General features: G+C 43.3%; 1 protein-coding gene across 12 annotated transcripts in view; it reads right to left on the bottom strand.

The window, feature by feature from the left end:
- Positions 1-17,050, bottom strand: part of magi2a (membrane associated guanylate kinase, WW and PDZ domain containing 2a) — a gene marked incomplete at its 5' end in the record, with an annotated part of 231,811 nt that overhangs the window by 159,412 nt on the left and 55,349 nt on the right. For all 12 annotated transcript variants that reach the window (XM_083935216.1, XM_083935220.1, XM_083935221.1 and 9 more), the window contains one exon: positions 5,126-5,242. In XM_083935216.1, the coding sequence (XP_083791342.1) occupies positions 5,126-5,242 (117 nt within the window). The remainder of the gene's footprint in view (positions 1-5,125; positions 5,243-17,050) is intronic.

The following is a 17,050-nucleotide window of genomic DNA, read 5'->3' as shown; positions in this document are numbered from 1 at the left end:
GTGAGATGCTGCTTAGAGGGCAACGGCAGAGAGACACAGCGGGGGAAAAACAGTGTGTTGAGCCAGCGTATTTTCACATCGAACTCAGAGTTTATTTCGACCGAAAACTAGAATTGGTGAGTGAATGTTGCTCACAGTGGAAAGACTTACCAATATGGTTTTGATGAGTTTTATGTCCCGTTTGAAGTAAAAAACCATCAATTACTGGATAATTTTGCATCATTAGGGATTTGGCTGAATTCAAAAGTACATTAAGAAGAAGAACAATTTTATTAGTCCCGCGAATGGGGAAATTCAATTTTCACTCTATTATTTTTTTCATTTCACACACACACACACACACACACACACACACACACACACACACACACACACACACACACACACACACACACACACACACACACACACACACACAGGACCTATATACATTCAACCAATGGAGAGATGTCAGAGCGAGGGAGTTCAGTGCCTTGCTGAACAGCACCTCGGCAGTGCCCAGGAGATGAACTGGCACCTCTCCAGCCACCAGTCCACACTCTATTCATGGTCCACACAGGGACTCGAACCAGCAAACCTCCGGTTCCCAGCCCAGTCACCTATGGACTGAGCTACTACCGCCCCATTAGCAAAAAGTAGTACATGATATGGGCACTAATTTTATGTTAGATTGTCCAATCCATAAATTTAACACCTGAATAAAAGGCAAAAAGCAAACAGAGTGCACTAGGTAGCAGATATGGCCTGGTTTCAGAGACAGCTATAGTCAGTGTGTGCCTTGTCGAGCCATTTAGAGAAGGTTAAGAGAAAGGGGAAGTTTGAAAGTGACGGAGCATCTCTTCACCTTTTACCTGCAGTTGACCTCAGTTACTCATCAGCTCTATTACACCCAGACAGTCAAAGATAGTCACTGTCCTTTCGCTAAGTGCTTTACGGCGCCCACAGAGATGAAAGGCAGCGCTCACAACCATAAGAACTTGTATGTATGCTTTTGCGAGCAGAAGGAATTCAAGAGGAAGAGGAAACCAACCACGTATAACACAAGACAAATATAATAAATACATTAAAAGACTCGAGTGTCTAACAACGAGAGTAATGAGTCACGTAATCCTGATGACCTTCATGTTTTCCATCACATATTTATTTCCCTGCAACAGAGGCGCCCTGCTTATTCATATTTGATCTAGGATTTTGGGGACACGCTTGTGTTTTTTAATCTTTCAGTTGATGTGCCCAACCTTCAAGTTATTTACTCTAAATGTCTGAGTTTACACTAAATACATGCACGCTAAGTCAAGTGCTTGGAAATTAGTTAAAACACTTTAAACTGTATTCAGATATTTTTCTGCCTAGCTCTGGAGGCTTCAAATGAAAGTGCACACACTGCCTATAAATGAGTTTGTGTGTGTGTGTGTGTGTGTGTGTGTGTGTGTGTGTGTGTGTGTGTGTGAGTGTAAATCTATGCATTTCATTGCCGTGTTTTCTAGTTCAATTTTACCTAAATAATTGATCAGTTCTTGATCAGTGTAGCCCACTTAAGCGTCACCGCTAGTCTATACACACTTATTCCTCTCTGCTCTCTATATCCCTCATCAAATCTAGGTGGATTACCAGACGATAGGCTTGATTTCACATGGGCTCAGGCTATTAACGCTTTGACCTTGGATTTCTACCAGGTAATTTGTCTAAGAGTTGGCACAGCCTTAGCTGCCCTGGCTGACTCCGCCCGAGCTCCACGATTTGTATGGGTAGCAGCAGGTCTCCTACTGTCTGCCGGTCAGCAGAAAGAAGAAATAGCTTTGTAAAATTTACGATATTGTTTATCGCCTGTGAATGTTCCCATTTGTCCAGGTCATCGTTATCCCCAAAGCAATTTCAGTCAAAAGCAACTGGACAAGTCCCAGCCCGGTCAGACGCGTACATGAACTGATGAAGCCTCTTGGACGAGAGGTAAAACGTCTTCCTAAACAAATAACCAAGTCCAGTTGCTTTTGACTGAAATTGCTTTGGGGATGATATTGCTCATCAGTGATGTTCGATGGCCTCTTCGAAGGCAACCATTAGAAATGTTTCTCAAATGCCACGGCATCCATCCATGTAACTGTCGATGCTTAAAGTCTATATAAGATGTATTCATTCTTTAATATGTACAGTATCTAGTAGAACGAACGCTCGTAAGCGTTGCTCTGTGGCTAAGAACATCGGCGCTCTCTCTTTACCAGTTCTGTTTGCCCTGGTGTATTGATTTGATCCATGCTTGACCTCTCAGGAACAGCGTGCCCGTTCAGTGATCTTGATTTCTTAAACCAGTCTCAAATGAGTCTGATTGCATGAGCCTGACTCACTTGTTTTATGGAACAGGCCTCTGGTATTAACATGGGATATTTACCTGGATGCATTATTTGGATAATAACATCCGGTCGGGGGAAGGTGACCTTTGAAGTTGTTTGGCAGGCTTTATATGATAGAGCAGTACAGACTCAATGTGATCCCAATCCTGATCACCTTCAACTGTGATCTGGACGATGAACGATGAAAGAAAGTTTGGTGTTTAAAGAAAAGGAGGTGTTGTGGAGTTTTCAAACCATCATGAAATTGACTACAGAACTTTTTTTTGTTTTTTTAAACAACACACATGAATGTTGTACATAAGTTATAGCCGCCTCCAGGCTTGTGTTTGACTAATCAGAGACCCTTAATGCAGCAACCTCTGCCTTGAAACTTCCCGGGTCAATGGAAAGTACTACCTCCTGAGAACTTTAGCCAACGTCCTGCAGAAAAGGGCTACAAGGCTTCAACTGTCACAGGAGCTCTCCAGTCTATTTGTGAGTTAATTTGTCAGTCATTGTCCCGAACTATCTGTCAGCAACTCTTTCCATCTACCCATTAAACGTAGTTAGCACGCATTAGCTCGGAGTACTAACATGGCTTGTTTACTATGATACTTGAATATCGCTGTCACCCTGAACGTCTCGCCAAAACCCCGTAAAAACAAATGGCAGATCAGTAACGCGTTGCTTGCTAATCAGAATGAAAAAGAAGAAACAAATATTCGTATTGAACAGCAAATCCGATTCAGCTGACAAGAGTTGGGTACAGTCCTACCATGATGTCACATAAACCAACACGAGAGCATATATCAAAGTAAGAAGAGTGAGGAAATATGACAGGAAATAAAGGGGAAATTGCACCATTTACTCAAATTGCATACCAAACATGGTTCCATTCGTAAGTTCACATAGAAAAAGCTACACCAGCTCAGTGATGACGCAGCTCTTCCTCTCAGCAGCACTGAGGCTGATTGTTGAAGCTTCATTAATGCATCTCTCTCTCTCTCTCTCTCTCTCTCGCTCTCTCGCTCTCTCTGAATATACACACACATAGCATATATATATATGTGTGTGCAACAGTTTGTAAGTGGTTATCATTGTCTTGTCATCATCATGCCTCCTCCCCCTTTTTCCTATTCCCTTTTGTGTATCTCTACCTCTATTTGTTCTCCCATTTGGTCTCCCTCTTCACTGTTCACCTCTTTCTCTATCTACAATGCCTCACCGGTAGCGGACCTGTGAGTGGTTATCAGAGAAAATTACGCTTTTGTTGAAAACACATCGCTTTTATTTCGTTTCTCCTGATGTATTTTGTTCAGAGGGGGAGATGGTAAAAGTGGCTCCAGTGAAATTTGCATGCTCTTGGGCTTGAGGAATGCACCTCCATTAAAAATTCAGGGGAGAATTAGCCAACTGACAGCTGGGCCTGATGGCTAATGCAGAGCTAACACACACACACACTTGACACAGATAAGAGCTTGTACACACACACAAACACACTTTAATATCACAACCTGCTGACTGATGGCAATAATCACATGTTCAGCAAACATGGCGAATAGGAATCAGAAGAATATGGATTGAACATCGATAAGTCCAAGCTCATAAAAGCACTGAGGGTGTAATGAGACTGACAAAGGCCACACACATACAGTACAGAATTATTTCCTGAGCTAAAACTCTAAGCATCAATATCTCAAAGCCCTCTAAATCTTATCTTTGAATGTCTACACAACACTCAGTTGCTCAGCTATTTGCTCCGGTAATGCAGCTAATTGGAGACTAGGGGGCTGCAGTCAAGGCTTGATTTTAAAGAATCGACAGTCCAGACAGCCCGAGTCCAGCTAAACCAACACTCCAGCAGCTAATTGATTACCACCACAGACAGGTAGTTGGGAGTTTGGAACCTGAAACACAACAAGGGAAAGGAAGCATCTCATCTCAAACTCTTATTTAAGATGACAAGGATTGATGAGAAGCAAGAAGGAGGGTCGGGTTCACCTGTTAGGGAAACCCTACTGACCCCAAAGCCTGCTGCCCTCAAGTAAAGACTATATAGCAAGGCTGTTAGTTATTCTGCCTGGAGCTTAAAAACAACAACCAGTACAGCCGTGCCTCAGCTTTGAACTGCGCCAGTGACTTTGCAGTAATTTGATACTAAAACCATTGGTCAATAATGTCCACTTACTTGCTTGTTCTGGCACTGAACAGATTGGGTTTGCCAAGGTTGAAACGTCGCATAATTCTGAGTGTCTTTAGGGCTTATCCAGTAGAATTAATAAGTATGCGAGTGATCCTTGAGTTGTGGTTTTCAACTAGGCCTGGGTATCGTTACTGAATACCTTAAAGGTATTAACCAAATTAACCAAGTACCAAGTAGTATCAACGCTTCTCCATCAAACAATACCTGTATTTGATGTTTGTTTACACCCATATCTTAATAAAAAATACAGTTTTGTATAGCTCGTAGCCAATCACAGCAAGCAGTCTTCAATTTCACCCATACAGTCTGTGTTGTGAGGAAGTCGAGCGCAATGTATTTGATGGAGTTGGTGATTCAGCGAGCCGAGATGCTTCCATTCACATGATGGGTATCGAATGGAGGACTCACTTGGTTTCTGTATCAGTTTAACAGTGCTGGTATTGAAGACAGTTTTAAAACAATACCCATCCACTAACATTGTCTGAGATGGAGCATCAAAAGGGAGAAATACAAAAAGTGTTTCACTCAAGGCCATGTGCAGAGGTGACAACAAGGTTGTGAAGGGAGGTAGGGTGAGGACAAGGTAACTCACAGGGGACGGTGCGGAGGTAGAGGTTGTCCCGGATGATCTGCTGCAGCTCGTGGTCCACCGAGCCTTTCTGGAAGCGCAGGTTGAGGTAGTGGCGCAGGTCCTTGTCTATCACGCCCCCTGGAGGTACACAGGGGACAAGAATGAGTAACCAGAATCAGCGCTCCACCTTCAAACCAATCACTCTGACATGGAAAGCTGTACATTTCTCTTCCTGTAGAAGAAATTGTTTCAGGAAAAAATAACCCACTCAGCCCTCGATCAGAAAACGAGGACAGCTGGATGTGTTTGTGAATGATCTGGAAATAAATTGCACCGCTCACTCTGTTTTCTGTGCCATTTCCAAACTTCAAGAGCAAGTAGATGAAGCTGAAAACACTGCGGCAACAAATGACCCAGAAATCACTGAAAACACACAGCAAACAATTTGAATTCGCCAAATCCCTTCAAACAAACACAGTCAGCACTAATGAACACACTCTGCCCTTTCTGGGATTGGGCATCTGTCATGTGCAGCCACGGATTGGTGGAGGTGTTAATTGGAGCGGTGGCCAAACACGTGTGGAGAAATGTCTACACATAAATCACCTGCGGACTCCCCTGGGGGTTGTTTCCCCTTTCATTCTCCTCTTCCTCTCCCTAACCTGAGCACCCCCCCCTCCATCAATTGCCTCTCTCTCTTTCTCTCCAGCAGTCCCAGTTCTGTGGTCCACACTTAAAACCAGTAAATCTTGCTGGTTCAGCAGGACAGAAGATAAAGTGATAGAAGAGAGTGACAGAGAAATGGAAGAGAAGGAAGGCAAGGGCAAATCCCATGTGGGAATAGAAAGGGGGAGCAAGCTAAAACAAGCATCAGCACTACCCCCCACCTCCACGTTTCCCAACAATTACTCCATCTGTCGACTCTGCCACGTTCATATAATCACACATCAAATGGAGGCAGGACAGGACGGATGAGAGGAGGGGGCGCCGCTAGACTGACGTTACTTATGGGATTCCTCATGGTGCCGCTTTGACTAACACTTGTCATTCTAGTTACTCCTCTGCATAGAAGTAAAGACGCAGACGGAGTGGGTGCACAGGCTGAAAAGACATTCGTCTAACCTTCAACATCCTCTTTAAAGCAGCAACTTGGCATGGTGCCACATAGACCCCCCCCCCCCCCCCCATTCCCTCTGTGACATCCAGGCATGATATGCTGGAGAGCATACATGTCACCCACACACGCATGTGCGGACAAAAGCATCTTACCATTAAAACACATGCGATCAACTGTAGCAGCGCTCAGACAGGAGGTGGATGAAATTGTGGGAAATAAAATGAGTGGCACATCCATTTAAGAATAATGTAGTTTGGAAGTTTTCTCTCATATCGGGTAGATTTATTATTTAGCACATTCTGGTTCTTCTGTCGTGTGCTCTCGAAACACTCACACACACACACACACACACACACACACACCACATGCACTAATCCATCAGACCTGAACTAATTCACAGAGCGCTGCATTATAATCATGCAAACCTGAATTAGCTACAGAGACCGGCTCCGTCTGTGTCTCTGTCAAAGACGTGGAGCAGCACGACCAGCCAATTTTACATTTGCATGAGAAAAGAAGCCAAGGCAATGAATCTGCATACTGAAAAGGTGAGCAGACTCAAAATCAAATGCAGAAACACACACACACACACACTAACACACACACTAAATGGCACCTCTTATGCGGACAGCGGTTGTGCAGCCAGTATAGTGTCAGAGTCCTCTTTCCACAGGTTTTGTGATGCAAATATCTCAGCTGGAGGAAATCTTGCGTTGGATCTTTCCCGCTGGAGTCTCCCCGTACTGCCCTGTCCCTCAAGACCCCAACTCTGTCTCTATTAGCCCCAAATATAGCCAAAGCCAGCCAGCCAGCCAGCCAGCCCGGGAAAACGAATCACCTCTCTCTGCACCCCACGGTGGAGAGCTGAAACAGGAGAGTGCGAAAGAATGAATGGCTGAGAGACAGCGAGGCAAAGGCAGAGCGTGTGAGAGAGAGAGTGGTAAAAGCGGAGGGCAAGGGAGAGAAGTGTGTGTTGCTGCGAAGAAGAGCAACCGTGGAAGCGCAGCTCTGGCGGTGGGGACCAATCTCACCGAGATCCCTTTTTTTTCTCTCTCCCTCAGATCCCTCCAGATTCCCAGGTCCTACAATGCCCCCCATCTGCAGCACGGGGCACTGCATCTGTTTCATATGCCTCTTTCAGATTAAATGCCACCACCTGACACATCACACGCCCCCCCTTCGGTTTATAGCATCCACATGGCCTAGATCTGACCTTCCTCCTCTGTCAACAACCACGTGGTGACACTAAACATTACGTTTCAGCCAAACACAGCACTTTATTACCTAAGCAGAACACGATTCAGTAACACTTTGTATAAAGAACACATCTATAGTTCATTATGAGGGCATTCATTGTGAATTAAAATGCATCCATGATGCTTCATGAGTACACTCATAAACACACACAACCATTACAGAGAGATTATATTATTTTGACTTCCTAAACCCACCTCAACAGTCAGCTGTAGTAAGGACTCAGCGTGCTATAATGCAGCATACATTGTTTCAAATGCATGGAAATACACTTCATCACCAACAATGCAACTTTATGATGAAGCAAGTTTTATTTAAGAGGCATCAATATGTACTTAACTTTACTGAACACATGCAACGATAACTCATGATACTACAAAGACTATGAGAGCACACTGTGAGTCAACCGTGGAAGCGCAGCTCTGGCGGTGGGGACCAATCCCACCAAGATCAGCTGATTGTTGAGGGGTCTATAGGTGAGTATAGGTCATCATTATGTTTTATAAGTCCCATCAGTCAACCTCTAGTTTATAACAAGACACCTTAACTTATAAATCACATATATCGCTATATAAGTTTATGACTGTTGCTATAGTGCATCAGGAGGCATTATATGTTTATGAGTGTAGTCATGAATGCATTATAGGTCATTAATGCCCTCATAGTGAACTATAGGGGTGGTCCCAGAATTCCTACTAATAAGGTTGTCTGTTTATTTTGCGTGGTATCTGGTGACTCCTCTGTGTCTCGAATGCAATCTTTCCCATTAATCGCAGTATTCTCTTTTCCTTTTCCTTTGGTGATGATGTATTTATATTTATGTGCTTGTGCACACATTTGCAAGCCCACAGACATAGCTTGACTTTAAAGGATACTACATCAAACTGGATCCGAGCAATGTCAGATGTTATGGGCGTTACATCAGGCTTCAAAGCGACAACAAAAATGAAAATATGAAAAGGTGTGCAGACTTTTGACAGCTCTATATAAATAAGATGTGTCCTTTGAGATGTCTGTGTTTTGTCATATATATATATATTTATATTTATAGTAGGGCTGCAGCAAACCATTATTTTCATTTACACAATTTCACGGAGGTAAGCTGTTAAATCTAATGCTGAGGGGTGGAACTAGCAACGCCTTTGTAGTCATCCGACCACTGAAGGCACTTTTTACACTACTTGCCATTTTCACCCTTTCAAACAAACACATTCATTGACTGATGACAGAGGCTGCAATGCAAGGTGCCATCACTTCATCAGGATTTAATATAACCATACAGATGCACATTCACACACTGATGGCACAGCCTTTGGGAGCAATTTGGGGTTCAGTGTCAGGCTAAGGACACTTGGACATGCAGACTGGAGGAGCTGGGGATTGAACCACTGATCTTTCAATTAATGGACACGCCCTGCTTTACCTCCAGAGCGACAAAACAGGCAAACAACCTGTAGAAGAGGGAATCAAGAGAAGAAGATGGGCCGCTCGACCAAACACTGGAAAATCCAATGCAAGCATCACCAGACAGGCCCTTAGGTGAAACCTCCGAGGCACAAGAAAAAGAAGACTGGCCCAAGAACACCTGGCAAGGGAACCTCTAGATTGACATCAAGTAGAGCGGGCTGACATGGAAACAGCTGTAAAGGATGCCCAGGACAGAAAACTCTGGGGAACTCTGGTTGAGGGCCAATGCTCCATGAAAAAAGAAATATATACACTAGCAAGTAAATGAATACTCCCAAACCTTATCCTAACTTGCCAGAGTTTTAAACACACGGTACAAAACTCTACTGTCATATTGACTGCAAACTTAAGAGCAAGACAGGCTGCCTCATATATTGGATTTAACTGGCATGTTTGATCAACAAGCATGGCAAGATTTTTTTCTGACACTTCTCGTCATTTTTAACTGTCTGAATAAATCTCACAAACCTGAGTCTTTAAAGCCTTACAAGCATCAGAGCATTCTTTGTTTAGTTGTTGGCCCCAAATAAATCTGGTGCATTCAACCATCAGAGGAGCCGAACTCAAGCACCTCAGAATGAGGTTCCTTTCACTGGCACTGAGCAGCAGTTAGAACGCACAGTGGTGACTGCACCTTTCCCACAATAATGGCCCAATGTTTGGCCATGTAGCCAAAAACAGATCCTTTGAACGTGTGTGTGTGTGTGTGTGCGTGTGTGTGCGTGTGTGCGTGTGTGTGCGTGTGTGTGCGTGTGTATGTGTGTGCGTGCGTGTGTGCGTGTGCCTGTGTGTGCACTTACATCAATGCAAAAGTCCTCTGGTCTGTAGTCAGTAAGGTGTATGAGGGTGAAGGAGGTCTTTTAAACAGACGTGGTACCCTCTCCACCCGAGGTTGTTCCTAATCAGTTCTTGCCGCTCTGACAGCGCCGCTACCATAACACCACTGATATGTGATGCTGCTGACAGGGAGACGTGAATGACAAAAGGGAAAGGATGGAGGTAGTAAAGGAAAAGAAAACCTTAGAGGCTTTGGATTGACAGCACCTCAGAAACATCCACTTTCTTGAGGATGAGCCAATCAGCAGGACATGACAACAATCCCAAAGGCTATGACCAAATCATGTGATTATTCTCAATATGAAGCAACTCGTCCTGGTAGTTTAAGAAGCATGTCGAGAGCCACACGCAGCCATGAGAACTGTTTCCTATATAGATGGGTGAATAAAAATCATTGTTGCTATGTAGAGGAAGAGAATCCAACATGTAAGCTCAGCAGGTGTCATGTAATTCCCCTAGGAGGCTTGGAGAAAAAGAACAGCCTGTGGAGTCAAAAAAATAATAGAGCAGCTGGTTCCTCCGGGGGATAGAGGTGCTATACTGCCTCCTACTATGGCACAAACTAGTGCAGCCAGCAGAGGAGCAGCAATCAACTTTAAAGAGAATCATATATAGGACACTGTGTGGCTCAGTGGTTAGAGCAGGTGCCCCATTTACAGAGGCTGAAAGTCTTCGCCACATCGGGCCGCCGGGTTCAATTCCAACCTGAAGCATGCATTCATGAAGACGCAGAAAGCTCTGTGTTGAAAACTGACTCAAGGTCCTCATGACGGACATAAAGGCATTACACACACGCATATAAAACACAAAGACGTCTGCAGCATTGTGACAAGCTTCAAAGTATCCTACAGAGGTCTGAAAACATTCTACTCTATAAAGAAAGACCCGGCATGGAGAGTGTGCTGACATGGAGTCAGAGCTTAGAGCACAGTCATCAGAGCCTCGCTGACAATATGTATCACACCTCTGAGGACGCCGGGCGGCAGTCACATATGAGGCATTATCACGCAGCGCGTATGTGCGTGCATTTAAGTCAGAAGGAGCACCAGCAGACAGCTGTTTGAATAATCAGACTAATTAAATGATCAGGATGGGTTTAAAACCGTGCCAGTTTCACCAGACACACACTGCGCTCTGTTGATTAGTTCTCAATGAACGTGTACGATGCCAACTCTGTGTTGAAAGCGTTGGAATCCATAAACACCAACTGGCTTTCAGATGGGTTACATCCCAAACATTTGGTTTGTGTGACAATAGCACGAATTGACGCCGGACTGTCGCTGGAGTGCACAGTCAAAAATGTAATTTGAAGGACCTGCAGTTGCTGAACAGAAAAAGCCTAAGTAAGCTCAAAATTTTAGAATCAAAACCAAAGTCATCATTCATCAGATTTTCTGTAGATTTTCAACAAATAAAAAACTACAAAATAAAACTCAGAATGTTAACAATTGTTCAACACAAGCAAAAATGTGCAGATTTTCATTCTGGATCTGAAAAAACCCTGCAGATTCCATTTGGTTCTGGTCACCAGAGTTGAAAGCAAATGTACTGTATACACCTGTTTACAAAATCCTTGGACGACAGCATCTGTTTCATGTACCATGAATCATTAGCCTTTTAAGAAATTGTACTAATTTCCTGAAATGACACGATACCACTCTGAAATACAAAGTCTCTCCAGCTCTCTACGTCCCACAGGTGATTACGTTCCTGCTGTCACTTTACGCTGACCATCCCCAGTTCACCCATTGCCATGGAAATTCACTAAGCCCGCCAAGCATGTTTCTGATGTGCAGAATCTGTCTCCTGGTGGGGGAGGTCTGCTCCATTATAGCCTGCGAATGAGAAACTAAGAGTGATGCTGGAGCAAGACATGGAATATGTCCTTCACATGCCGCCATGCCTTCCAGGTGCCACGCTAAGCAGCAGATTGATAGGGAACAGCCCGGGAGAGCAGACTGGTACCTAACATTTCTGAACCTGTTTTGCACTCAAACACATATGGCTCCATCAAAATGTGTTCTGTGTCCAGATGCGCTATTTGGAAAAGGACCAATCCAATCACACTTTTTAAGGTTATAGGTATTTGCACGAAACCAACTACTGTATGTTCAGGTGAATATAGGGTTGGGTAGGATTATAAGGGCAGCCAACGTTTAATGTCCTGACATCTGTATTTGGTTATTCTGGCTGGAAGAACGCTGGTGCTCAAAAAAAAGCTGGCTGAACTTCATTTGAACCTGCTTTTGCATAAAAGCACATGCTCATACAAGGTGCTCTACCTTCACTGAGTAAACTAATCTGCATGCAGGCACGCTATTGGGTGAGCGACAGATGTGATTTGCATACAAGCACAGAAGTGGATGAACACTGGCGATCCATCTACTGAGCCTTAATGAATGAAAGCTCACAGACAGGAAAGACCGTAGCACTGAGAATAATACTAATACTAGGGCTGGGTTTTAAAAAATCGATTCTCTGAGTAAAATCCTCTTTGTATCATCCGATATCGATTCACAAACAGAAATATATACGATCTTTTCTTTGTATAAAACTCGAAGATCTAAGTAACCTATTGGTACCAACCATGTCATACGAGAGTGGTTTTGTAACTCTAACATATCAAATCGATATTGAATAGAATGGAATCTGAAATCGATTCAGGAAATGTGGGGATACCCAACCCTAGGACATGGTCATTATTAAAAATGTATTGCTTCGTAGCCTCTGTATCGTGATACGTATCATATTGTGAGGTTGTAGGCAATACCAAGCCCTCACTACTGAAATGCTGGAATTGGATTTCACCACATGAGCCTGTATGTATTGTTTGTGTGCAATGGCCCATAGGAAAGCTCAATATAGTTGTCTGTGCTTACGGGTGGATGCTCGAAGAACATCAATCCACATAGCATGATATTCATCAATACACGGCGCGATGTGTGCCAAAGGTTGGGTGAGGACTCCTACAGAAGCCGTATACTAAAGTTAAATGATGTCCATGACACGTCACTGGCCTCCACAGAGGACATCAGGCTGTGCATTTATAAATCAGCTGAACCATCACACAGGTAACACCATTCTCTGTCCCCGCGCTGACCTACATTTAAACCTCAGAATCCCACCTTTGCTCAAGCAGAGAGCTAAATGTGTCTGCCTACACTGGCCTAAGTGGCAGTTTTAGCAAAAAGCCACTGGCTGCTGCTACTGCTAAGTACGGCAGCACTCGGTTATGTCTTCAGGTACATCCCCCTTGAGACAGCTTGTTTTACACCTTAAAGAGAAGCTACCATTCCAACTCCCCCCCCCCCAACAACCATGTTGCACCTTAACTACAATATTCTTATGTGAAAGTGCTACCTGTGACTTTTTAAACTGCTTCCCTTGGGTTCCACTTCATATCCGGACCTTACCTCTGCACAATTTAACTCCTCTCTGAAATGGATATGGGGAACTCCTAAATCACTGCTGAGGCAGCCTGGCTCGCCATTTTGTAAAGTAAAAGCTAATAACAACCGTCTCTACTTTGGAAATACAGTAGGTACATCATATTGTGAGGGGTGACAACCACCGGGACAGAACCTGCAGACACCACAGCTTCAAGAAGACTTCATCGAGATAGCATTTCTTTCTCATTTGTATTCATATAGGTACTGACTTCAGTTTGTCTGGGATGCCTGAATTCTCTCTGCTCCTGCTGCCATCAACTTTAATGTCCTGGATCTGCCTCTTATCACTTAGAACTGCATCATGTCACCTACCCAAGCTTTTACTGCAACTGCCTAAGGTTCTACTGCTGCAAAGCCAGCCAATAATGCATCAAATAGAATGAAACTCCAAAGCCAGTCACTGTTTGAATAGCCTGCGTGATGATGATTCACCCAACTTATCTTTTCTGTCTCATCCCTTTTAGTCATTTTTGCTATTCTCTTTCACATTCTCCTACTTCAGGCCTATTCTCTCCCTTCTCCCCGGTTTCTATATTTGTAGAAGAAACATAATAATCCTCAAATGGGGTTATCTATTCATTCATTTGTGCTGTTTGCAATTTCAAGGAACAACTCTTAGGGCTTTGTTTTCCCAAACAGTGGATGGGAATGGGTTTAGATTGACAACACAGATAGGTTTATCATAGCCCTGCCATCACATACAAGGCATGTCAGGCACCAGTAGTCTGCCTGTCTCAGCACACAGTAGACTCAGCTGTAGGTGAAAGGAGTGAATAAATATTTTCCTGTTAGTGACCAATCTAACCAGCTTGCTTAGTGACAGCAAAGGAACTATTGTGAATGACTTGTGCCTGCATGCTCCTGTAGGACAACATATTAGCAGTTAGCTCGCCAACTGACACTGTAAGTAGTCCCTACTGGGGTTAGACGAGTGGACGAACATGTCATCTATTGGTGATGGGCTGAGTTCAGATAAACTGATTTTTTTACAATTTTTGGAGCGTTTTTATTTGGCTAATTTAATAGTCTACCTCCAAAGTAAGGGCGAGAGCCAATGCAATGGCAGAGAAGGAAATCAGGGGAAAATAACGTATAGAGCCAGCAAATTTTAATATTTTCAACTTACTCAGAGTTGGTGATTGTTGGAACAATTCAAGGACTAACCAAGATAGTTTTGGCAAGTTTTAATTAGTTATTTTGACGCACACACCTACGCAGATATATTGCCAAATACTGGTTGTTGGGTGGACGGGTATTGCCCGATCCTAAGCTTCAAGCAGCTCCTATTTCACATGGATGAACTTTGTTGTTCCGGATGTCCAGTACTTAAGGGTTCAGTCAGAGCAATATTTATTACAGCAAACACTTTTCAAAACATCTCCAGCAGAGGCTCTGTAAATTTGTGCCCGGCCAAAGAACATTTGTGAATCATCTTGACAAAAAAATAAATAGCATAATACCTATGTGGCACCACATTTTAACTTATCCATTCTCTTCAAAATGATAAGCTGAGTTTTCCTCTTTGCATTAATTTCGCCACAGACAAAACTAGCCGCTATCAACAGTAGCAGCACAACCCACAGGTAGCCACTATTCCAACAAGCGTCTAATACCATCTATTTCTTGAAGGTGTGTTATCTGGTGGAACTGAGCATTAAGGAGAAGAGCAGAGGGTAGGACGCCAAAGAAGAGGGCATTGAGAGTTAAAGAGGAATAAGAAGGTCAATAAAGATAAGGGGATTTCAGAAGCAGACTGCTATTGGTGTGCACAGTGAGGGATGAAAAAGCCGGAAGACATTGCCAACAGAGCGAGCACAGAGAAGGTGCTGCCTTATAAGAACTTTGATGTCCAAGAGAGTGTGAAATAGCCTCACCTTGGTCGACTGGTGGCATAGTGCATCCAACATGCAAATGTCACTGTGCCCGAAGCTCAGTGAGGGGGAACACTCCCCATGCTTAAACATGACGAAGATCCATCTCCTGTTAAGACTGTTGCCTCAAAAACATGTCATTTCCCCCCCCCAACGCTGAGATGGTTTCACAGTTTGAAGATACATAGAAATGCATTCCCACTGAGAGACCGGAGGCTTTCAGGCGTATGAAGTGGACAGAGTTGTAAAAAGGCCGAGCGCACAGACTCAGTGCTTTGCAATGTGGTTGCCTTGACAACAATATTACTTTGTTTACAGTAAAGACAGTACTAAGAGACCAAGTGAAGTGATGTCATGTAATCCCGTTCTGTACAAGTGGGTCTGTTTATTTCCTCAAAACAAGGACATTACAGGGATTACAACACAAATATAACATCCTAAGCAACTATAGTAGCTGTAGCTTGCTATAAAACTGCAACTCCAGATAAATCAAAGAGAATGTTTTGCTCTGAACTCCTGGAGCCTACACAAGTGATGCTGAGAAGACAGGAGGGGAGTGAATAAAACTGAGGCAAACAAGGGGCGCAGAAATAAACTAGACAAAGAGAAGATGACATGGTGGGCTAGAGGTTTTTCCTCCTGAGAGAGAAGCACAGAGCCGGAAGGAAAAGGGACCAGCAAAGATCAATATTTTGTTTCTCAATTGGTCTTTTATTTATTCAGAGTCCGCATCCAGTAATGAGTGATATCACATGATAGAGCCATTTAGCTGTGCTGAGCTATGTATAATCCATAAAGGAGAAGAGAGGAGAGGAGAGGAGTAGGGCTTTTGATGATGTAAGGAGAAATTTGAATTCTTATTTGCCTGATCAATGTTGCAATTATTTTGTATAAATGAAGAAGAGATTGGTAATGGTGGTATAAACGACAGTTAAAACAGATCAAGAGAAATCACATGCATATGGAGATATTATGCATTAGTTAGTTAAAGAGAGGATATAGAAGATAAGATAACATAAAAATAACAGTGTTGAGTTTCAACATAAATAGTTCAGACACTGAGATGCAGAGAACATATTAACTACATAACAGCAGTTTTTGGCCATCACTTTGACATCTTATAGCCTGTAAAGATACTATTTAAGGATAATTCTGGTTTATTACAACTCAGTTAATGTAATCATTTTTATCACATATGATAATAATATAGTCATCAAAATAATTATAATAATAAGTATCGTATTTTACTGAATATAAGACCGTGTTTTTCCTGGAAACCCACCTGAAAAAGGGGGGTCCTCATATAATCGGGGTTTTCTTATACTCGGGACAATACGGTAGTAATATCTCATGGTTAAATGCACTTACTGTTGCAAGTTGTATCATGTGTAAATAAACTGCAGCATGCAGAGATGATCTGCGATGGTGTAGCATCGGTGTGTCTGTAAACAAATGTTGCCCTTTTTTTGCATGCCTTTATTGAATAGGACAGTTTGAAGAGCGACAGAAAACAGGAGAGAGAAAGGGGCGACATGCAGCAAAGGGTCACAGGTGGGAATCGAACCCAGGCCACTGCATCAAGGACTCATAGCTTGTGTGCATGGGGATTCTGCGCTTATCACTGAGCCACAAGGAACCCCATGTTGCTGCTTTATGCCATCAGAATTTGAACAAAGTCCTTCAAACAGAAGGTTGTACATCAGCTGGTTGTTTTGGGTTTTTTTCTGAAAAAATGCCTCAACAGCTCTGTACTAAGCTAACTTTGTACTGTCTCCTCATAGCGTCACTGGTGCAAGGTTGCCAAAAATGGCGTCATCATGTATTCTGTTTAAATTGCAAAGGCATCAGTCGTCATCCGAAACCCGCCACATATGAGATTTATGGTTGTGATTGGCCCGGCCTGGTTCTGGTCGGCTGTCTGACCAGGAGGCAAACCAAATACATCCGCGAA

The sequence above is a fragment of the Echiichthys vipera genome, assembly GCF_963691815.1.
Source record: "Echiichthys vipera genome assembly, chromosome: 20".
Taxonomy (NCBI): domain Eukaryota; kingdom Metazoa; phylum Chordata; class Actinopteri; order Perciformes; family Trachinidae; genus Echiichthys; species Echiichthys vipera.
This window is presented reverse-complemented; position numbering and strand designations above follow the sequence as displayed.